The sequence below is a fragment of the Ascaphus truei genome, chromosome 14 (assembly GCF_040206685.1).
Source record: "Ascaphus truei isolate aAscTru1 chromosome 14, aAscTru1.hap1, whole genome shotgun sequence".
Taxonomy (NCBI): Eukaryota; Metazoa; Chordata; class Amphibia; order Anura; family Ascaphidae; genus Ascaphus; species Ascaphus truei.
Window position 1 is genome coordinate 46,738,679 of NC_134496.1, and position 24,540 is coordinate 46,763,218.

The 24,540-nt window shown below is 42.8% G+C and overlaps 1 protein-coding gene across 3 annotated transcripts in view; it reads right to left on the minus strand.

The window, feature by feature from the left end:
- Window positions 1–24,540, minus strand: part of NAALADL2 (N-acetylated alpha-linked acidic dipeptidase like 2) — a 418,513-nt gene that overhangs the window by 91,418 nt on the left and 302,555 nt on the right. For all 3 annotated transcript variants that reach the window (XR_012788046.1, XM_075570757.1, XM_075570756.1), the window contains exon 10: window positions 9,901–10,041. Coding sequence is in view for 2 of the 3 variants with exons in the window: in XM_075570757.1 (XP_075426872.1) it covers window positions 9,901–10,041 (141 nt within the window). In the remaining variant the exon portion in view is untranslated. The remainder of the gene's footprint in view (window positions 1–9,900; window positions 10,042–24,540) is intronic.

The following is a 24,540-nucleotide window of genomic DNA, read 5'->3' on the forward strand; positions in this document are numbered from 1 at the left end:
TTACTGTATCAGCTGCTGCATCGCGCCATAACCTTACTGTATCAGCTGCGGCATCGCGTCATAACCTTAATGTATCAGCTGCGGCATCGCGCCATAACCTTACTGTATCAGCTGCTGCATCGCGCCATAACCTTAATGTATCAGCTGCTGCATCGCGCCATAACCTTACTGTATCAGCTGCTGCATCGCGTCATAACCTTACTGTATCAGCTGCTTCATCGCGCCATAACCTTACTGTATCAGCTGCTGCATCGCGCCATAACCTTAATGTATCAGCTGCTGCATCGCGCCAAAACCTTAATGTATCAGCTGCTGCATCGCGCATAACCTTAATGTATCAGCTGCTGCATCGCGTCATAACCTTACTGTATCAGCTGCTGCATCACGCCATAACCTTAATGTATCAGCTGCTGCATCGCGCCATAACCTTAATGTATCAGCTGCTGCATCGCGCCATAACCTTAATGTATCAGCTGCTGCATCGCGCCATAACCTTAATGTATCAGCTGCTGCATCGCGCCATAACCTTAATGTATCAGCTGCTGCATCGCGCCATAACCTTACTGTATCAGCTGCTGCATTGCGCCTAACCTTAATGTATCAGCTGCTGCATCGCGCCTAACCTTAATGTATCAGCTGCTGCATCGCGCCTAACCTTAATGTATCAGCTGATGCATCGCGCCTAACCTTAATGTATCAGCTGCTGCATCGCGCCTAACCTTAATGTATCAGCTGCTGCATTGCGCCTAACCTTAATGTATCAGCTGCTGCATCGCGCCATAACCTTAATGTATCAGCTGCTGCATCGCGCCTAACCTTAATGTATCAGCTGCTGCATCGCGCCATAACCTTAATGTATCAGCTGCTGCATCGCGCCATAACCTTAATGTATCAGCTGCTACATTGCGTCATAACCTTAATGTATCAGCTGCTGCATCGCGCCATAACCTTACTGTATCAGCTGCTGCATCGCGCCATAACCTTACTGTATCAGCTGCGGCATCGCGTCATAACCTTAATGTATCAGCTGCGGCATCGCGCCATAACCTTACTGTATCAGCTGCTGCATCGCGCCATAACCTTAATGTATCAGCTGCTGCATCGTGCCATAACCTTACTGTATCAGCTGCGGCATCGCGCCATAACCATAATGTATCAGCTGCTGCATCGCGCCATAACCTTACTGTATCAGCTGCTGCATCGCGCCATAACCTTAATGTATCAGCTGCTGCATCGCGCCATAACCTTAATGTATCAGCTGCTGCATCGCGCCATAACCTTAATGTATCAGCTGCTGCATCGCGCCATAACCTTAATGTATCAGCTGCTGCATCGCGCCATAACCTTAATGTATCAGCTGCTGCATCGCGCCATAACCTTAATGTATCAGCTGCTGCATCGTGCCATAACCTTAATGTATCAGCTGCGGCATCGCGCCATAACCTTACTGTATCAGCTGCGGCATCGCGCCATAACCTTAATGTATCAGCTGCTGCATTGAGCCATAACCTTAATGTATCAGCTGCTGCATCGCGCCATAACCTTAATGTATCAGCTGCTGCATCGCGCCATAACCTTAATGTATCAGCTGCTGCATCGTGCCATAACCTTACTGTATCAGCTGCTGCATTGCGCCATAACCTTACTGTATCAGCTGCTGCATCGCGCCATAACCTTACTGTATCAGCTGCTGCATCGCGCCATAACCTTAATGTATCAGCTGCGGCATCGCGTCATAACCTTAATGTATCAGCTGCTGCATCGCGCCATAACCTTACTGTATCAGCTGCTGCATCGCGCCATAACCTTAATGTATCAGCTGCTGCATCGCGCCATAACCTTAATGTATCAGCTGCGGCATCGCGCCATAACCTTAATGTATCAGCTGCGGCATCGCGCCATAACCTTAATGTATCAGCTGCGGCATCGCGCCATAACCTTAATGTATCAGCTGCTGCATCGCGCCATAACCTTAATGTATCAGCTGCTGCATCGTGCCATAACCTTACTGTATCAGCTGCTGCATTGCGCCATAACCATACTGTATCAGCTGCTGCATCGCGCCATAACCTTACTGTATCAGCTGCTGCATCGCGCCATAACCTTACTGTATCAGCTGCTGCATCGCGCCATAACCTTAAAGTATCAGCTGCTGCATCACGCCATAACCTTAATGTATCAGCTGCTGCATTGCGCCTAACCTTAATGTATCAGCTGCTGCATCGCGCCATAACCTTAATGTATCAGCTGCGGCATCGCGCCATAACCTTAATGTATCAGCTGCTACATCGCGTCATAACCTTAATGTATCAGCTGCGGCATCGCGTCATAACCTTAATGTATCAGCTGCTGCATCGCGCCATAACCTTACTGTATCAGCTGCTGCATCGCGCCATAACCTTAATGTATCAGCTGCTGCATCGCGCCATAACCTTATTGTATCAGCTGCTGCATCGCGCCATAACCTTAATGTATCAGATGCTGCATCGCGCCATAACCTTAATGTATCAGCTGCTGCATCGCGCCATAACCTTAATGTATCAGCTGCTACATCGCGTCATAACCTTAATGTATCAGCTGCGGCATCGCGTCATAACCTTAATGTATCAGCTGCTGCATCGCGCCATAACCTTACTGTATCAGCTGCTGCATCGCGCCATAACCTTACTGTATCAGCTGCTGCATCGCGCCATAACCTTACTGTATCAGACGCTGCATCGCGCCATAACCTTAATGTATCAGCTGCTGCATCGCGCCATAACCTTAATGTATCAGCTGCGGCATCGCGCCATAACCTTAATGTATCAGCTGCGGCATCGCGCCATAACCTTAATGTATCAGCTGCGGCATCGCGCCATAACCTTAATGTATCAGCTGCTGCATCGCGCCATAACCTTAATGTATCAGCTGCTGCATCGTGCCATAACCTTACTGTATCAGCTGCTGCATTGCGCCATAACCTTACTGTATCAGCTGCTGCATCGCGCCATAACCTTACTGTATCAGCTGCTGCATCGCGCCATAACCTTACTGTATCAGCTGCTGCATCGCGCCATAACCTTAAAGTATCAGCTGCTGCATCATGCCATAACCTTAATGTATCAGCTGCTGCATTGCGCCTAACCTTAATGTATCAGCTGCTGCATCGCGCCATAACCTTAATGTATCAGCTGCGGCATCGCGCCATAACCTTAATGTATCAGCTGCTGCATCGCGCCATAACCTTACTGTATCAGCTGCGGCATCGCGCCTAACCTTATTTTGAATGGGAGTTATTTCAGAAATAGAATTTTCAAAGTGGTGGCAGACTTTGAAAAATAGGAAAGAACCTCATTTTCTCTTTATACCTACATACATAAATTATAGAAAATTGGAACGCTGCCCCTCTGCCAGGAAATGATAGAGGAGACTTTCTGCAGCAGTGCATGTGCCATGCCACACTCAACACTGACATTTTAGTCATACAGTAATATATATATATGGAAGAAAAGAGAAAAAAACAGGCGCACACCTAGTGCATTAAAGTATAACAATAAGTTTATGGAACATTAAAAACAGACAAATGCCCTTTCACAAGTGAAACGGTAATAAGTGCAGTTATGAGATAGGCCCTCATAAGCCAGTGGTAGCGTCCGGATCAGCAATGGTGTCCTCTCCTACACACACGTGGCGCGGTCTCCTTCTACCGGAAGTGACATCCACCCGGTCTGGTGCCCCGCAAAAGGAAGTCCCTCCAGGAAACCGAGCCTTCGCCTGCCTGCTTCTGGCTGCTGCACCACCAGGGGAAACAGAGATGTATCCGCTCTTGTGTTTGGCTTAGCCTCTCACAGCCTGCGTTCGTCTTGGTCCGTGACAAAGTTCTCAGTGGGTTAGTGCCTCCTCTGCCTTAGCCATGCCCTAAACTTATTGTTATACTTTAATGCACTAGGTGTGCGCCTGTTTTTTTCTCTTTTCTTCCATAGGTATCCATAGGGAGTTGTGATCCCTTTCAAACGGGCTGCCTTATACCTGGATGCATTCATCTGGAACGGGACTCTATGTTTTTTAAGGTTTTTGGACTTTTCCATTGAATTTTTTATTAACATACAGTATTTTATATAATTTTTCTATTTTTTTATATATGTTTTCTTTATGCATATTCCATATTAAAGTCATTCATTTGTTATATATGTTTTATCTTATAGTAACATAGGTTCTATTTTACAATTATCCCCCTTGGCCACCCCATAGGTTGTTCAAACACAGTAGGTAACCTACTCACAGTTAGGCAGGTTGTTGTATTAGGCGCTCCTTTATATCTCTGTTTTGTTCTTATATATATATATATATATATATATATATATAAGAACAAAACAGAGATATAAATATATATATATATATATAATATATATGCTTGTTAAGTTAAGGTGGGTAAAAAAATGGGACAAAAACCCTCCACAGCAAAGCATATAGCAAATGGAAATATTACTGTATGCTCATTTGCATGTCTTAGACAGGTCTGCAACCCCACCTTTCACCATTATCACCCAGCACACAGCACTTCCACTGAAGCAAGGGATTCTGGGAAATGACATGCAAATGAGCACACAGTGCTATATATATATATTTATTTAAATATTTAATTTTTTTTAAATGATCTCATACAGGAGTGGGCAACTTCAATCCTCAAGGGCTGCCAACAGGTCTCTGTTTCCGTGGCACAGTCATAATGAGCTGAAGCAGGGATATCCTTAAACCTGACCTGTTGGTGGCCCCTGAGGACTGGAGTTGGCCACCCCTAGTCTAATAGCATTTTGCTTGGCCTACGTCTCCCTGTTAAATCTGCAGTCCCGTGTAGGGTGCAGCTTTACCAAAACCATGTCATTGGCGTGTGAGGCAGGATTCATCATTACACACAAAGGATTAACGAAAAGCCTCATAAAAATAGCAGCCAAAATTTTTTTTTTTAATTCGATTATACAGGGCGAATTCTGGATTGGGATGCAGCATTGTAATTATCTTTTCTACGGCAATGAACAATTCTCTTTGGGGTATTTGTATCAAGGCAAAACGGCAACACAACTGCAGCATATGTATCAAAGACAAAAGATCCATTGATCTGTGTCCCATAACGCCGCTGCTTTGGGCTTGATACGCTTTCTATGCTTTTTGTGGCAGCATTTGAAAACAAATATTGTAGGCCTCTTTGAATTCTTGTGATTTACACTTTGCTCCTGGAGTTTGCACTTTTGTGTTTCTATTGTTTTGTGAATATAATAGCAGAAATTAACCCGGGTGATGTGTACAGATCTAGTTTAATCTTCTAAACTGTCCTTGGGCTCTGGGTACTTTGGGATGACAGTATTTTTCTCCCAGCATCAAAAAAGCAAGGCAGCCAATAGGAGAAGAGATTAAATGCCCCATATATAAACTATAGAATTTGCAAACATAAATGTTTGTTACAAAAGTCATACTTTTACAGTCTGCAGTTTTGTACTTTGAGACTTTAGTTCCTGTTGTCACAGAATCACAGTGTATTTAACATTATTGGTGAATTTTGAATTAAAAGCATCCTCTCACATATAACAGATGGAAAGCTCTGCCAGGCAAAGACTCATTTTCCCAGTGTTACTTTTATGTCTGAAGCGCTCATTCCCATTATGTTGTACAGTATGTTATTATGTACCGTGTATTACTGCTGTGATGTGCTATGTACATGGATGTATATAAATAAAGATATACATACAATTACAGTATAATCTAAACAATGTTACATTTCTGTAAAAACAAAGACACACATCTCATTAATAAAAAGCTGGAGGAATAAAAAGAAATAAGGCTTTAGATGTGCCAACAACAAACATCTTTCATTTGATGCTCTTTGAGCTGTGTTCAGAAGTATGTTTTAGATTAAATCGCAGTAATATTTGCATAACATATTTATAGTCTTCTTGCCATTTGCAGCAAGATTTAGGATTTGTGCTGCTCAGTAACTGATTTTCTATCTGTAGTATTGGGAGCATCGTTTTGCTATAGTTCTTATAAGGCTGCAAACCTGCTGCGGCCGGCGGGGGGCGTGGCCGCGAGCCACCAGACCCTTGCCCGAATGGTCCCTGCCCCCGTTGCTTCCTTCCGGCAGGGCTGACTATGTACTGTGACGCGTCAGCCGGCCGATGCTGCAAGAATCTAGTGATTTTCGGCGCTGACACGTCACGTGGTACGCGAGTCAGCCAATGGGGAGGAGGGGAGGGAAGGAGCTAGATGGGAGGCGCCTTGGGCGGGGAGCAGGGAAGGAGCTGCAGGATAAAGTGTGTGAGTATTTACGTGTGTATGTATATGTATCTGTGTGTGTATGTGTATATTTGTGTGTGTGTATGTGTGTGGGGGGGTGGACGGCACCACAATCAGATCCTGCCCCCCTCCCTCCCACTCTCTCCCACTCCCGCCCCCCTCCCTCCCGCTCCGGCTCCCGGCTCCCTACAGGCCGCATATCGCGGTCTGTGTCTGTCAGCGCCCCGCCTGTCTGCAGTGCGGGCGCGCTGACTGAGGGAGCGGGGCCTTAGCCTAAGGCTTTAGATGTTACTGCGCATTTGCCTTTGTGGGTAGAAATGTCTGAACACACTTGTCTATTTGTCACTTCTTTCCTCGTGCTCTGCTCTCTTCTTTAGCCTACGCCCCAGCTGCCTGTACGTCTGTGAGGCAGGCGGCGCGTGCAGCCGAATACCCCGGTCTGCAGTAAGCTGCAGGGGGAAATACAGGGGGGGGGGCATGACGGGGGAGTGACGGGGTGCGGCCGAGTCACGAGTCCTGCTCTCAATTTTCTTGAGAGCAGGAGTTTATCGGCGCAGTGCGGCGGCCCCCCTCGCAGTGGGCCCGGCCCCATTGTGGGGCGGCTCTTGTCCCTGCAGCGTCCGCCACAGCAGGCGCTGCTGTAGCCAGCGGGGACCTGGCCTTAGAATCCCTGGCTGCAGTGGGAGCAGTGTTTGCTAAGAGATAATGGGGAGGGGCAGGGCTGCAGACCTGTGTGAGACACGTGAATCTGCTCACAGGTGATATTTTTACTTGCTCTACACTGTACGGTGGAGGGATTTTGTCACTTTTTTACCCACCATAACTTATTTAATATGTGATTGAAACCGCTTCCAGCTTCAAGTTGCAAAGCCAGAATAACCAGCCTCACACTGAGACCCAAAAGGTCAAAACAGCTTTCTGTGAGCAGGTTTACAGTCTCTGCACTTCTGTAACCCAGGCTGTGTTGAACAGCTGTGTGATGGGGCAGGCATAAGGTTACAGGGGATCCATGTTAAAATGGATAAGCATTAAAGAGTGACACACTGTGCTTATTTGCATGTAATTTCCCAGAATCCCTGGCTGCAGTGGAAGCGCTGTATACTAAGAGGTAATGGGGAAAAGCAGGGTTGCAGAGCTGTCTGAGACACGAGTGTGCTCACAAGTAGTAATTGTATTAGTTTTCATTTCAAACCCTTCTCTCCCTCCCCACACACTTCTGATGGATATAGGGTCCTACGGGCTCTTCGTATTTCTCACTATCCCTTTCTTCCATTTATAGCCCTGTCTGTTTATTTACCAACCCCTTTGCAATGAATTCTCCACATCTTCTGCCTTAGGTTGTTATCTTGTTTTTTTACACCTGTGTTAAACGCCTGGAATCTCTGTAAATCAGTATTGATGACCGGACCAAGAGAGAGAACTCTCCAAATCTTGTGTTACAGTATCCATTGTTAGTCCAAATAATAAAGGTATCACCTAATACTGAAGTTCTCATTTACTCTGCACTACTGCAACTAACACGGCTATTTCTACTTAATTCTTTAGGGGGCAATTCTTCTATGTCCATCAAAGTGGAAAATGTCCAAGACAGCCACTTTTCTGGATATAGAATCAGGCCCCTAGATGGAACCTTCTAATGAAGTATGACTTCTTTTATAAGGGGCATTGTTTCGAGAAGGTCAACTTAATAAAAACCACCTTATACACTAAAACGTTCACAAAGACATTCTTTCACATTAATTATAGACTAGATAGTAAATACAGTGATCTGGAACACAAACTGTTGAACATCTGTTAAGTGACAGAAGAAATGTGCAATGGACCAAAAGCGTGTCTTAAACATTGCACTCTTAATCAGCGAGCATCTGCTTTATCATCTCCTTTACGGAAACCTCAGCATTATATTTAATTTAACGTAAAATGGCTTTTTTTTTGCCTGAACAGGTGCAACAGTGTTTACAAATTGAAAACCTCCGTCCCTATTAACATAATGCGTGCAAGCACAGGCATTTCAATTAACAATGCAGGATCTTAGAAGGAAGAATTGTTCCAGCATTTGGCAAATGCTTCGCTTGCTTTCCAGTTGGGAAACTTAATTTGGGGAATATTTGCGATAGACATGCCAACAACTACCGGATGAAAATAAAAAGGTACGGCCCCGTAAAAGGATTGTAGGCATGCATCAAATGGACGGGTAAGGAATTAATAGGGGGTTGGGAAGGTTGCACAATAATGATGATGGACATGCATGTATTATATTATTAGTAAGCTGCATGGGAAGTGTATGATTTGCAATGTTACTTAACAGGCCACTTCTCACATAATGAAGGGCATTTTGTGAAACACATTTGGCCATCATATCATTTAATTTAGAAGAGAGTCATTTTGTTGGTGGATTTTATTGTGTAGGGTATAATTGTTAGTCATGTAAAGTGGTTAGCGGTCTTCATGAACATTGCTGAATTTCCAACTCAAAACAGCCATAGTAAGCGATTACACGGGGCGTACAATAATGTTTCTCTGCATTGCTTGCAGCAAGAAGAAGAACACTTACTGTAGGAGTCAATTCACCTAGCGCTGGCATATCCTCTAAACTTGCCTTGCCTGATACTCACACCCCATACAGGGCTTTGACTGCAGACCGGATTCTGGGTGAGGATATGCAGATGAGCCCTCACAGTGGGTACATTGCGGTACGCTGTATGCAGGAGAGGTTTTTTGGTCACTTTATAACTCATCATAACTTACAGTATTTGTATGAAGCCACAACCAACTTCACAATGCAAGGCCTCAAACTTAGCCTCACACTGTGACCCAAAAGGTTCAAACCGCTGTACTGTATGTGAGTAGAGTTTCTGCTCAGTCTGACACAGACTTTGCTTTAAAAGTGGTGTTTTACAGCAGGCAGGGGTCTCAAACTCAGTCCTCAAGGACTACCAACAGGCCAGCTTTAATAGATATCCCTGCTTCAGCAAAGGTGTTCAATCAGTGGCTCAGTCTTTGACTGAGCCACCGTTGGAGCCACCTGTGCTGAAGCAGGGCTATCCATAAAACCTGGCCTGTTGGTGGCCCTTGAGGACTGAGTTTGAGACCCCGGGCATGGAGCTACATGATGAAACATTTAGCACTGTACAGTAATTACTAAAGGACTCTTCAACTATCAGTAATCTAATACTCTTCACATCGCCACACCTGCTGTTTTCTGTTGACGCTTACATGCCATATAAAAATGCACGGATATTGACAAATGCAAAAATTAGCAACAATTATTAACATATCTTCAATATCGAATTATCGTCTCCTGTCAATATGGTGTTGATTAAGATACTTTTGAGATATATTTTGAAATTGATATTGCATTACTAAGACATGCAAATGTATTTTGAAAGCACTGCATATGCTTCATTTAAGGGCTTGTCATTTTTAAAGAGAAAGGATACAGCAATACATATTCTACCAGGATAAGCAATGCGGAAAACTCTTTCTTGTGCAGACTAAAATTGCCCATATTACACGGTAAAGTAGTACTATTAAAAATGACTGGTAGTTCCCAAACTATTGGCTGATTGACAGTTAAAAAGAAGTATGCAACTCGTACTGCCATCCGTTTCTATTGTGGATGACAAATACCTGTGATCTGAAGTCCTCGAAAACAAACTGCACCGCTGGAACCCCAAGGCGGTTGATGAAGAAATCGGCGTCACCTTGCAATTGCGCTGCGCTGACGTTTGATCTGCGGCAGTTTTCTCTCTCGGTACACCTGATCTGCATCTGAAAACAAGAGACACCGTTATATTCGCAACACTGCATCTCTGCCCTTACATGTTGTTTATTACAACACACAAAGATACATTGTTTCCAAAGGGAAGGAGAAAATGACAGAGCAGAGCTGGGAGCCCTGCAGTTTGATAAGAGACACAGCAGTCAGGCCAGGTGTAGTAAATCTTCACATGTTGCCTAATGCTCACTATTTAAATGCACTGCTGCCCCCTATAGCCCTACTGCTAGCCATAATATTTAAAGTATGTTGCTATCATGTACAGATAATAATAATAATAATAATTATTATTATTATTATGATTATTATTATCATCAGATGCCCCTGATTCAAACTCATTGTCATTGTTCACAGAGCCATCTCCCAGATGTTGCTTATTATATTTGGTAGGTACAGGTGAACCACGCACAGTAGGAAATGAGATTGCTGGTAATCAAGTCAAGCTTGTCTAAACAGGATTGAGGATACTTCTCTGTTGTACAAGATTCTTATAAAGAATAAACAAAAACACGCTAGCCTCTGTAACTTGAAAACAAACATGGTCTAAAGGCATGAAGCAAAAGTGCGCTAAGTACGGCAAGTCATGGCACGTGTAAAGAAACATCAGGGCGTGAAATAAAAAGGCCCGACTGAAAGAGAAGAAATGTGCAAAATGATCCAAAATGCAGTCACAAAATTGTTAATTTTTTTTTCAAATTCGATTTCTGGTGAAACAACTTTAAAGAGCTAAAAATATGCAGAACTCACACATTTCACATCAATTCACAGTTTTTGCCAATATGCTAATTACAATGCAGACCCTGAAAAAGGGTGGTGGACGAGGTGGTACCCTTTCACCTATATACGTATGTATGTATATATGTATGTCTGTATTTATATAGCACCCACAATGTACTCAGCACTTTACAAAGACAATACAGTACGCGGAATTATAATATGATAAGCACAACAACGTCAGACAATAGGAAAGGAAATCCCTGCCCCGGAGGGCTTACAGTCTAACTGGTATGTTGGGAGACTTACAGAGAGCAAGGAATAAGTGCAGTTGATGGCAGTGCTTGGCAGGAGTGACTGTGTACAATGAGTCCAGGCTATTGGGATGCTTCATTTGAGAGGTGGGTTTTCAGGTTTGTCTTGAAGGTGGGGAGAAAGGTACTATATGAGCGAAGGCGTATACTGAGGTGAGGGAGTTGATCAGATAAGGGTCAGTGAGGGAAAGGGTTTAAGGCGAGAGAGAGCTGTAGAGATGAAAGGGGTGGAAACGAGACGTTATGGGTAGAGTGCAGGAGACGAGCACGGCCACAGTGAGAGATCAAAGCTGATATGTAGAGAGGAGCAGAAGAGTGGAGAGCCTTAAAGGTAAGGGGGAGAACTTTGTAGGTGATTCAAAATTGAATGGGAAGCCAGGAGAGGGATTTAAGGAGGAGAGTTTAGAATATGCAGGAAAGAGAGTGATCGTCAGTATCAAAAGCAGCAGAGGATTAGTACTGTAGCAACGATGACCTCGGGATTTAGCTTCATGTAGATCACTGGCTACTGTAGTAAGCACAGAGGCAATGGAGACAAATGGTAGGAGGGATACAGGGCAGAAGTTAGTAAGGCACGTAGGGTTTAGGTTGTTTTTCTGAATAGGTGTCACCACCACATACTTAAAGGAACAGGGGAAAGTGCCAGAGGTCAGGAAGAAATTGAAGATGTGGGTGAGAGTGGGGTTATATTGTAGGAGTTTCACCTAACAGAAGAGGAGTCCAAAAAAAAAAGGGGGGGGGGGAACCATTGGGGGGGCAAAACAGGGAAGTTTTACATTTTCACCATTACATTACGAGTTTGGTCCTGGCTAATATCCAGCAATGGCCCAGATACATCAAGCAGTGCTAACGAAAAGTGGAGATGTTACCTCCAAAAATTAGTAAATTTTTGGTCAACTAGCATGCTAGTGGAGATAACATCTTCACTTTTCCTTAGCACTGCTTGATGTATCTGGGCCAATGAGCCCATCTATCTTATGGGGGTTTAATTAATACATACAGGGAACGTATTTATCACAGTGGCTAAACTATTGGTGCTCAGATGCATTTTATTTAGTAGAAGAGAAAACCGAATATGAGATATAGGAGAGCAGGAAAAATATTAAGTACTGAAGCATATATAGCGGAGCTCCTGATGGGTTATGTAGATGTAGTGCAGGAAGTAGTAAATGAAAGGAGACACAATGAAGGGTAATTAGTGGACAGATTAGAGCAATTATGGTCCCTGTATGGATAGAGTGGAACCCCACTGTACCATGTACCTCCATTGGCAGATCTTGTCCTTATCCCGCGTCTCCAATTAGCCCGGTGTGGAGTAACGCAACTCACTAAAAAGCACCGTCCTTTTCCTCCTGCTGTATGTAAGTCTCAGGCCAGGTCCCCGCTGTCTACTGCAGTGCCCGCTGTGGCGAACGCTGCAGGGACAAGAGTCGCCAAACAATGTGGCCGGGCCCGCTGCGAGGGGGGGCCACCGCGCTGCGCCGACAAAAACTCCTGCTCTTAAGAAAATTGAGAGCAGAAGAATAGGAGAAATACAGCGCACTGCCAGGGAGTCAGGTGGTGAAAAGTAAAATCCTATTTATTCATCACAAAACCAGTAAAAACATCACCCCAGGAGGGGAACAAGATCCTCCTACGCGTTTCGGACAACCAAGTCCTTTATCAAGGAGTATGAGGCCTGGGGCAACCTAGATCGCTTATATACACCTCTCACGGCCCTAAACAATCATGGGTGATTGACATACCCCTCTATTGTGCATGCGCATGACATCATGAGAGGCGCCACTACATCCATCTATGTGCCATAGGATCTGATGAGTGGAAACGCCCCCCCCCTCCATCAGCGCACACACTCCAGAGAGCTATAATAGAGCTAGCATATCCCCAGTTGAATGACAGTTCGCCGTGTGTCCCCACCCTCCAGGGCACACCTTCCGATGGCTGATTGGTCCGTGCGCCGCACCCCAGCCAATGAACACACCGGCTGAGAAGTGCGACATACCGACCCATCAGCCCCTCCGCGATTGGCCCAGGGCGTCTCGAGGACAACACTGCCGAGTCTGTCGATTTATTGAGTGATAAGTTCCCCAGCGGTTGGAGCACACATCTCCCCCATTCTCAAGAAAATTGAGACCAGGAGTCGCGACGGAGCGCCAGACCACGCCCCCGGAGCTTCAGTCAATGAAGGCGAACCTGCAAGGTGATGTCACGGCTGCGCCCCCATAACTCTCCCATCACGCCCCCCCTCCCCCGGTCTTTCCCCCTGCAGCTCTCTGCAGACCGGGGAATTCGGCTGCATCCGACGCCAGCCTCTTAGGTGAGCATGCAGCAGGGTCGCAGCCTGAGCGTGAGCCACTGCACAGACTCACCTCCGTTTCCCACGATGGCGTCCGGTCGATCAGAGTATACAAAGAAGGTACGTGTATCGATGAGACTGCCGCTCTTCTCTACTGCTCTGGAGCGATCCACTTACCTTCTTTGCATTTTTTTTAGTACCTACCATTTACATCTGTGCATCACGTGAGTCCCATATGTTTGTACCAACATACAATACCTTTTTTTTTCACACTTAAAGCTGCAGTTCAGTCAATATCCTGCATGTGGGTTTTTTTTAATAAATCAGTTCTGTAGTAAGAAAAAATACTTTTAGCATTTTCTGTTTTTTTTTAAAAAACAACAACTTTGAAAGACCAATTTTCTTGTATTCTATGTTAACAGCCATTTGCTAAAGCACTGCCCCTTCATGTCCTGTCACAAGCCCTGGCACACCCCTTTGTCAGCCCTGCCCTCCCTCTAGCACATGTCAGTGCAGGAGTGCTCATGAATATTCATGAGCTTCCACTGAGAGACAGAAGCAGAAGAAAAACAGATCCCTTCACTAATTATGTCACCAAATTTCGCCGATCAATACATGGAGAACAAACTGACCTGCAGCTATACCATTCTTTAGGTAATTAGAGATTGCACACAAGAAACTATTGAAGTAAAAAATTAAAAAAAAAAAAAAAGACTGAACTGCAGCTTTAAGGCATACAATAGAAAAGAAAGCTTAGTACACGGACATACACAAGTGCATTATAATTTGTGATTTCACTGCGTCAAGTTTCTGCCCAAAATTCCATTTGTGATGCTCGGTTCATAGATCCATTGTCTGTGACCAAAAGGGAGAAATAGAAACGTGGCATATTAAGGACACAGATAAGCAAGAGTTTTTATTGTTGCAAATGGTGTTATTGATGGTATTTTCGGTATAGTGAAGGAAAGGAGAAAGATGTGTGAGGGATTGCTGCCTCCAACTATGCAGGGCAAAGAACTATAATTCACATTTAATTTCTACAAAATAAGAAAAAAATCCAAATAATTAATAGAATAGAATTAATAGCAAAATGTTGCTCTTGCTCCTTTGGCAATTTTCATGTGATCTGGCAACATCTTGCCAATGGTCATCAAAATGGGGTCAGGATAATGCTACTGACAACTTTATGCATAGTAAGAATATTTGTATTATTACTACTAAATTTACAAAATGTCAATGTTTGCACAAGTTTTAATTAAAAAATACACCTTACAGACTTTTATTGCGGTTACTTGCTTCAAATATGCAGATATAAGGGGATTGTCGTCAGGCAACGATTTAGATGTAATTATGAAGGCAATATATTACAAGCTATTTGTAACTGTGAGAAGCTAGAATTTACAGACGTGTATTATTAATTTTACTAGCATTTATACATACTTTTCTTTAATTAGCTGAAGAGTGTTTTAGATTTTCCATCGTTAACCAAAATGCTAAAATATTACTCTTTTGTTCAAGATCAAACAGAACAAAGAGATGTAAATTAACATTTCATGGTTAATTTATACTGACGGTGCAACCTGACCCCATCACATTATTCGTTAGGGCTGTTTTCTACACACTTGCATTTTTATTATTTTTCAGCACAATAGCCATCAGCGTACAACCAAGACAAATGAATTAATTAATGTTGAGAGGCTTTTCAGCATGCTGTTAAGACTTAGAAAGCAGCAGCTCTAAAAAAAAATATAAATGTACAGAAATACAGTGAGATAATTACTGCCCTTTTGACCAATATTTCATCGAGAGAATTAAGCGAAAAAGAAACCCCTTATTTGGGGTGAGTCATTTAAATACCCATTGCATATTAAAGGGAGGTTTCAGGATATATACATATATATATATGTGTGTGCCAATTGCTTTATCTGATATATATATATATATATACACTGTATGTAGCCTCCCATGTTAGGAACTTAAAGAGTTATCACTATGTGCTTTGAAAGTGTAACGCCCCTCTCCCATCACATGGTACAGGGTGACTAGGCAGACTCCTAGCCAAGCCCACCTTCTAGAAGTTGTCCAGCCTTTCAGCTGGTACATTTGGTGTAATCCAAACCACTCCCCCTGTAGACATGGTAACCATTGATGTCACTAGAAAGTATGTGTAGTGAGGGAAGAAGATTCTAGATCCAGATCTCTGGTGGAGTCACAGAAAAGGGACCTCACTGTATATAGTGTGTCATTTTATCTATAGAGCTATACGTTTAAGGATGTGTGGTCATCTTTATTACTTTATAGTTAGGGAACGTACCCCTTCTATTCATATCCCATAGCAACGGTCAGAGGTTAGTCATCTGCCCTGAAAGAGGAGTATGCACGGTGCTCCATGGGAAATCCTTTTAAATAAAGGGGTTGGGAGTACCACAGGATTGTCCCATACTGACCAGATCTAACTTTGAGCCCCTTCTGATGTCTTAGGACTGGAGTCAATAACCTTTCAAGGAAGAAGAGACACTTTATCCAAAATATTCAGAGAGCCGCAACACATGCATGAATATTACACCCCCATAAACACATACATAAAGTATACCGTACACATATTAATAGGTATATACTGTATAAGCATTAACATATGACAAACTTATTTTTTCCTTTCCCTAATTCTCATTAAAGTATGTGGGGGAATAAAATGCATCTCACAATAAGTCCCTTTATTTATTTTTATTGTTTTTCTGTTCAAACATTTGTACAAATTACACACACATATATATATATACAGCTGTACCCCATTATAACACGGTGCTCAGGGTCCATATAATGAGACTGTGTTATAACCGGGATCACGTTATAACCGGGATCGCAAAATGGCCGCCGTGTGAGGACTTACCGGCATCTGCAGCTCTCTCCTCTCTGCAGCTCTCTCCTATCTCTGCCTCTTCAGGCTGGTGCTGCCGGTGGCTGGGTTTGCTGGGTTGCTGGGTTTTCTGCTGGTGACTGAGTTTGCTGGGGGGGAGAGGCGGGGTTGCTGCTCTCCAGCAGCTGTCTCTCTCTCGATCACTGTGTGCTTTGGGGCGGCCCAGCCGACGCTGCTTAGGCCTCTATTTGCCGCCCGGCATCTCCCCATCTGCTGGCATGCCTCCTCTTTGTCCCACGCTGGGCCGCTCTGTGACGTCATTGGGTGCACACTTGCGATTCGTGTTGGCATCATAGAGACCCGGCGTGGGACAGTGCAGGAGGCAGCCCAGCAGCTGGAGAGATGCTGGGCAGCAAACAGAGGCCTAACCAGCGCCGGCTTTGCCCCCTCCCCCGCGGCACACAGTGAGAGAGGCAGCAGCTGGCAAGCGGCAACCTGCGAGAGCCACATGTTGGTGTGGGAAGAGCCGCTCGGGAGCTGCAGGTTGCCGACCCCTGCCTTAGGATAAGGAGGGTACGCCTCAGAGTGATGGGATATGTGTCCCTGATGATTGAAGTATCATGGGTCCTGGTGGGAAGGAGGCAAATCGCAATGCAGGGACAGCGCATACCATGCAGATCCGGTGCAAAGGGTACCAAGTTAAGAACCTCACTAGGGTAGTGGTGAGAGCTGCCAGGGAAGAATACCAAATGCAACTGTATTATTTTCAACTCATTATTGTCTAAAGAGAAGATGTCCTTGTATGTGAAGCATAATCAACGCAACAAATAAAGCTCTTGTTTGTACTAATAATGTTCCTGGCGCCTTTCATTACTACTATCTTAGCATACACGCCCAGCCAGTCCGGATGCCAGCACCCTGCGAAGGTAAATAGAGACCCTGAACACCACTTTTATAACAACAAATACGTGATATCGATGTAGCACTCTTTTTGTGCTGGGTAAAGAGGGTTACAGACATACCATATATATATATATATATATATATTATATATATATATATATATATATATATATATATATATATATATATATATATATATATATATATATATATATATATATATATATATATATATATACACACATACACACAAACTCATGTATGTATATATGTATACACACACACACACACACACACACACACACACACACACACACACACACACACACACACACACACACACACACACACACACACACACACACACACACACACACACACACACACACACACGTGTGTGTGTATCTATCTATCTACAGTATCTATCTGTATTTTAAGTTATGCTGGGTGAATAAGGTAACAAAAAAACCTCCACCATTAGCATATAGCCAATAAAGAATATCACTTGTTAGCACTTTCACATGATACAGTTGTACTCAAGTATTAAGCTGTTGGGAGTCGACATTATTTGTAATTCTGAACAGATTGGGGGCTATATACTAAGATCATGGTTGAGGTTTGTTTAGAGCGTTAACCTTAGGGCATTAAGTAGTACAAACCTTCCTAAAATGTGCATTGTACATATGACGCACTATTCGTTGCTTGAAATTAATTTTTGATATGTTGAATAGCTGATTGATACAATTTAAACAAAAACAGAATTATTTATAACTAGTGTTCATAAATATCAATTATTAGTGTAATATTTATTATAATAGCCATGCTGTGAAAATAATACATTTTAGTAAACAACATCCATGTTGTGTCAAATACATTTTTGGTTGATACATATATGGCACCCTAATTCTGCGCCAACACTATAAAGAATTTAAGGGTTTATGCCAGTGACGCACCTTTCACTTTTGTGGGGCACACTGACGCTTCGTTTTTTAGCATACTCCGTTAGTATCTGTACGCCTAACACAATCCCAAGTGAAATGTCCTTGCAGCAATGAAGCCGTTTTTGTGCCACTTAGTACATTGACCCTACTACTTATATAGTAGTGTTTCTACCTTCAGTCTTCCTCAGCCCTTCTGTTTCTATTTCTCTCCAGCTTTTCCTCTAAAACCGGATTTTTTCCCATTAGTTTCGTCCTCGCCATGTTATTTGTTCAGGGCCAAGGAATACAGGAAATCTATTCTATATCGGCGTTCCATAGAAGTGGGGAGTATCTTCTTTCTATTTAAGGCCATTTTCTAAACAGTAGTAACACGACTTTCCAAAGACTGGTGCAAATCTGCTAACTAAATCGACTCAAGAAAGAAAATGCCCATTTGAGCCGATCAGTTTTTCTGTCAATCCTAAACCCTTGATACATGGATCATTAGCTTTCTTAAAACTCCTAGTACTGTAGTTAATTAATTAATTTTTTTAACACCATGTTTAGACCACTGATAGACAACTTCACTCCTCAAGGGCTGCCCAAAGGTCAGGTTTTAGGATATCCCTGCTTCAGCATAGGTGGCTCAACCAGTGACTCAGCCAACTATGCTGAAGCAGGGATTGGTTGAGCCACCTCTGCTGAAGCAGGGATTGATTGAGCCACCTGTGCTGAAGCAGGGGTTGGATTGAGCCACCTGTGCTGAAGCAGGCGTATCCTGAAAACCTGACCTGTGGGTAGCTCTTGAGGACTGGAGTTGGCAACCCCTGGTTTAGACTATGGATGAAGCATTTAATGAAATCACTTTTCTGAGAAATGAAACATCATGTCACTGTTGTGTATATTCACATTAATTAAAGAGAGTGATTTAATTTCTTGGTTAATGCGGAGGAGAGGTCATTTGCCTCTAGTAACACAGCCACCATTAACATGGTCTGTGCCATGTTTTATTATGCTGTTTAATGATGCTCTTGCATCTCAAATTGAGGTGAAGCAACAAAATTGTTATTTTTGCATAATACATGTTTCCCGTCCAAGTTCTTTAATGAAATCCAACGCACCGATTCTCCTTTTTCTTATTCACCTCTAACGCGTCCTTTGTGGCATTTCTTTGAAACAATTCATGATCACAGCATGTCACTGCAGCCTCAAATTCACAGCTCCCAATTATGTTTTCTCTTTCAAAAAATAAAAAAAGAATGCCAAGTATATTTAGTAATAAATTAGGAACAGGCAGCTCAGCATGATTTGGCCTATACCTTCTATTGTCTGAAAGTAATTTCCCCCCAAAATCCAAAGGCTCGCTAATTATATAAAGCCCTAAGATTGCTTCCTAGAATAACACGAACATGTGCCTGATTGAGCACTGCCATTCAGGTCCTTGTTAGGTTGCTTATCCAGAAAGGTCAGCTGTAATGACCCGAAAGGTGCAAAGGCACTTCCAAACGCAGAAGCATTCAATGCAAAATTGAAACTACTGTAAGTTAAGTTTTTGTAGACAGAGGTTATAAATATGCAGATATATTTTTTGACACACGTATTGGTTAGTGCAGAATATGGTTAATGCATGAAGTGTGCATGGAGCTCATGCACTTTGCATGGATGTAATTCATGAAAATTGACTTCAATTCAAAATAGTTCTGTTTAACAAATGTTACCACAGTGCACAAAGAAGCCCCAAATGCACGTCCAATGTGCCATTTATTTGATTCATTTCTATGTTTTTTTTCCTTCTCGTCAAGTGTGGGTCATTTAGCTAAATTTTTTGGCCAAAACATATTAAGCCTGCAACCACGTCAAGGTAACCCTATCAGCAGGTGCCTACACTACCGATTTTATACTATGTCTTTTGTATTTCCTCCACTGCATAGAGAGGAGAGGAGACAAAACAATGATATAGTCAATAGTATGTATGTATGTATGTATGTATGTACAGTATATCTTTATTTATATAGCGCCATTAATGTACATAGCACTTCACAGCAGTAATACATGTGATAATCATATAAATAACAAATAATACAAATAACACATAATTTGAAGAAGTGCTTCAGACATAAAAGAAACATTTAGGAAAAGGGGTCCCTGCTCCAAAGAGCTTAAAGTTGAATTGGTAAGTAGGAAGAACGTACAGAGACAGTAGGAAGGTGTTCTGGTAAGTGCGTATGCAAGGGGCTACGGTCGTTGTATGAGGTATAAAATATAAGCCACAGAGCTACTCATATGCTTCGATAAGGAGCTGTGTTTTAAGGTGGGTCTTAAAGGTGGATAGAGAGGGTGATAGTCAGATATTGAGGGGAAGGGCATTCCAGAGGTGTGGGGCAGTCGGTGAGAAACGTTTAAGGTGGGAGAGGGCTTTAGTATGGGATGCGTGACATGTATGCGCAGTACCTAAGGGGCAACAATTTAGAAGCACTATATGTGCAGTTAAAATTGGTTGGAGAAAAAAACAGAAGTGCCCTAAAAAATTGTGAGAGAGATCTAAAAAAAAAAGTGCAAGAAAAAATATATATACTTTCCAAGCTTATGGCTTTAGCAAAGGTCACTTCCACCTTCCTCCTGGGGGGTGGAGGGGTGGAGGGGGGGAGGGGGAAACCTCTCAATGACAACTATAATTACCTGTGTGTACTTGGACATTCTGATTAAATAGGGGTGGGATGCGTGAGCTAAAACTAAGAGGAGGGGCCACAAACCTCCCAACTGTTTGTAATTAGGCATACACCGTCTTAGCCGTCTCTGAGCTTTTTTGGCTGCTAAGATTGTGGATGTCTAACAAATGCGACTAGTTTTACAGTTGTGACTCGGATGTGAAATCTTGGCAAGGTAACCATTTATTTGAACCTTTCAGTCCTTGAGGTATATACAGTACAAAACATCTCGTGCAGGGGTGGCCAAGTCCAGTCTTCAAGGTCAGGGTTTCAGGATTTCAGTCTTCCTCTTTGACTGAGCCACTTGTGCAGAAACAGGGATATCCTGAAAACCTGACCTGTTGGTGGCTCGTGAGAACTAGAGTTGGCCACCCCTGGTCTAGTGCTTAATAACGTTTGGAGCATTTGAATCAAGTAATGCTCCACTTCCAACAACAATAACTATCATTTTCTTAATAGCAATCAAGGCAAATTATACACCATTTCTCGTTGAAATACCATGTCACTGATTGAATCCATGGCTTGTATTATATTGTGCTATGTGGCACAAATGTAAATCAATCATACTAAAAGAGCACTTATTATACATTTTTGTAGAAATAATCCTATGCGTATTATGAGGTCACATTACGACTTGCGTACTTACGACACACATTTTGACTTTTCAGCACTGACATCTTTATGCACACATTTAAAAACAAAATATCACCTTAGTAGAGATGCATGCATATGTAAATGTAAAGATGTTGTAAATAAATGCATACTAATTTGATTCGCGCATTTTAATTTGACCCGACATGCGATTCGCCCAGAAGTCCCAAATCCTGAAGTATGGGTTTGGCAGAGGGAAAGACAGAGTCTTATTTCACTAGAGTTCCAAGTGCTATATACAGTATATGCCCTCAAACACACCTTCAAACAACGCATCGGGACGCCTGTGCACAAAAAGGAGCACAGCTGGGATACCTTGGATATATGCAAATAGGATATGCAAAGTATATTGAAGACTCCTATCTCACTTGCCTAAAATATCCTTCATTTTCTCTTCTTGCAAAGCTTTACATTTACCCTACTCCATTTAGGTCAATTTAATATAATGACAAATTGAAACACAGAGTAAATAGATAAATGTAGCACAATTGCACTTAGAACTGTGTGCTGTTAAATCACTATAGCGCCTCAATAAAGCAAACAATGTGTTACCCTAGCAATGCCTCTGTGTAGAATTGCTTGTACCTAGGAACCATAATACAGATACAGACCTTATAAAAGATTGCTAACAATGCTATGTTCTCTTAGAAGCTATAATGTTGCTTTTATAGCAGCCAGTAAGATAGTCCTAATCAAGCAGTACAATGCAAGACATTATTAAAAATAGTCTAACCTTAGAAATAGATTGTGGCTTTATAGTTTTGTTGCTGTGCTATATCATGTTGATTCTCTTATTTAAGAATTTATAGCCAATTACATCTCCCTATAGATGCTTTAACACTAAGTGACAACAATAGGCCATTATTGTGGTGTTTTTACTGGATCCAATAAAATTAGAATTACAAGCTATTAAGCGGAGGATATTGTTTGATGGAACAGAAGGTATAATACCATGATGCATAAAAATCAAGTTAAAGTCTTGTCTTCAATTCCTTTTACCAAAGCAAGAATACATCCTACTTTAAGTATTCAAGCAATTTAAACAATTATCTTTTTTAGCTTTCACTTTCTATTGAAGTATGCACATATTATTCATGCAAAGTTCAGCGGTCAGAACAATGGTCATATCGTAGGGAAAAGGTCAATAAATAGTAATCTAGGAGGAAAAACAAATAGCAAGACATTAAGTGCAAACTTGATAACAGTCTGGGGTGCAACTAGCAGACACTTCAGGAATGAAGTATCTGGCAGTCCTCCCTACAGCTAAAGTAGCAAGCAGCAGAAAAGAACCAGAAGAAAGCCTGGTACATTAAGCAAGACGAGAGACAACCTTGATCTAAGAGGAAGAATGGGGACAGGGGTCAAAGTGTTATGGTACTAGGGCAGGGGTGGCCAACTCCAGTCCTCAGGGGCCACCAACAGGTCAGGTTTTAAGGATATCCCTGCTACAGCACAGGTGGCTCAATAAGTGGCTCAGTCAAAGACTGAGCCACCTTTGCTGAAGCTGGGATACCCTGAAAACCTGACCTGCTGGGGGGAGGAGGGGGTCTAGAGGACTGGAGTTGAGAACTCAATTTTCTGTGTTTAAAGACTATTTCCCTTGTCACCCACATTAATGAACAATATACAAGTCCTTCCCGCACTACAGGTGTTCAGTTAACGTCTGGAGTTCATTAGAATGATGACGTGTGGATAAAAGATGGTGGAAGATATGTTTGCCTCCAGTGTTTACTCAGATAAACTTTCCCTTGGAAGAAGACATGCTGCGGTACTTGATAATCCCATTTCAGAACTTGGTTAAGACATTTTATGGAAATTGAATCTTGATGAATGCTGCCCGAATGTCAACATGTAAATTTAAGTGTGAAAATGACCCCACAGCTGCAATTACATTTACAGCAGAATGGCTTGTTGATACATTTTCTAAACTGGCTGGTTATTTGAGTGCAAATGCTGCAATATATAATGCTGTTTTGTTTACAAAAAAGCACCAAACAAGTACTTGCGTTTAAGAGATGATTTCCCAATAACAATATATGCCACTTCTAGACAGAAACCAACTTGTATGCATTGCTTTCCAGCACAACACATGGAAAATTGCCACATTACTCTCATTAAACATAGTGAGACTTTCTAAGCTACCATAATGTCCTATGCATCAGTTGCTGCCAACACATCACAGATATAAGCTAAGGAAACATTGCATAGTTTAGGACAGGGGTGTGCAAACTGTGGGGCATGCCACTGGGGGGGGCGGGAGCATAGGATTTTCTTGGGGGGGGGGGGGCGTGGACGGTTGCAGAGTCCCCGCGCTCTTCCCCAAGGCATTTAAATTAAATGCCGGGGGATTGCATGAGGCCTTTGCAACTGATCTTACCGTGGTTCAGCCGGCTTCAGATTACGTGTTGACATGGCAATGCGGTGTCAAATTATGCTGCGGGCCAGGAGGTGTCGCATGACCCCGTGTTGACCCCTGTTGCCATGGCAACGCATCACATGATGTCACGTCACATAACCCCGCTGACGCCGACAGCAAGTAAGGGGGTGCGAACATTGGGGGAGTGGATGCAGGAGGGCACAGCATCAGAAGTTTGTGCACCCCTGGTTTAGGACAAAATATATTTTGGCTGTATTGTATATCAAAGCTTAATTGCAAATCTTTAATCTTATATATTTTAGGATTTCTGTGGAATAATATTGTTTAATTGGAAATAATACTTTTAAAGCAGCAGTTCAAGCTGCCGGTCGTTTTGTTTGATTGTTTTCCCTTTAATATGTGCGTCAATACAATCCACACAATGATATGTTATTAGCTAAGTTGCTGATCGATCCGTTCTCCTGTAGTCGATCGGTGAAGATTCGACTCAGGAGTTCACTAAATGTCTGTCAGTGCAGCAGAAGAGGACCAAAGATGCAAAGTTCTGTGGGGAAGATCATGTGACCAGGCAGTCACTAGATACAATTGGTGCACTGCTAGAGAGAGGGCAGGGCTCATAAAGGGGTGTGCTGCAGCCTGTTTCAGAAGAGGAAGGGGATGTGACTTTGTAAATGGTTTCAATAGAAATAAAAAAAATGGCCACCCCTGTGGTATCATCAGCTACTTGGGTGAGATTTATGACTTAAGGGGAA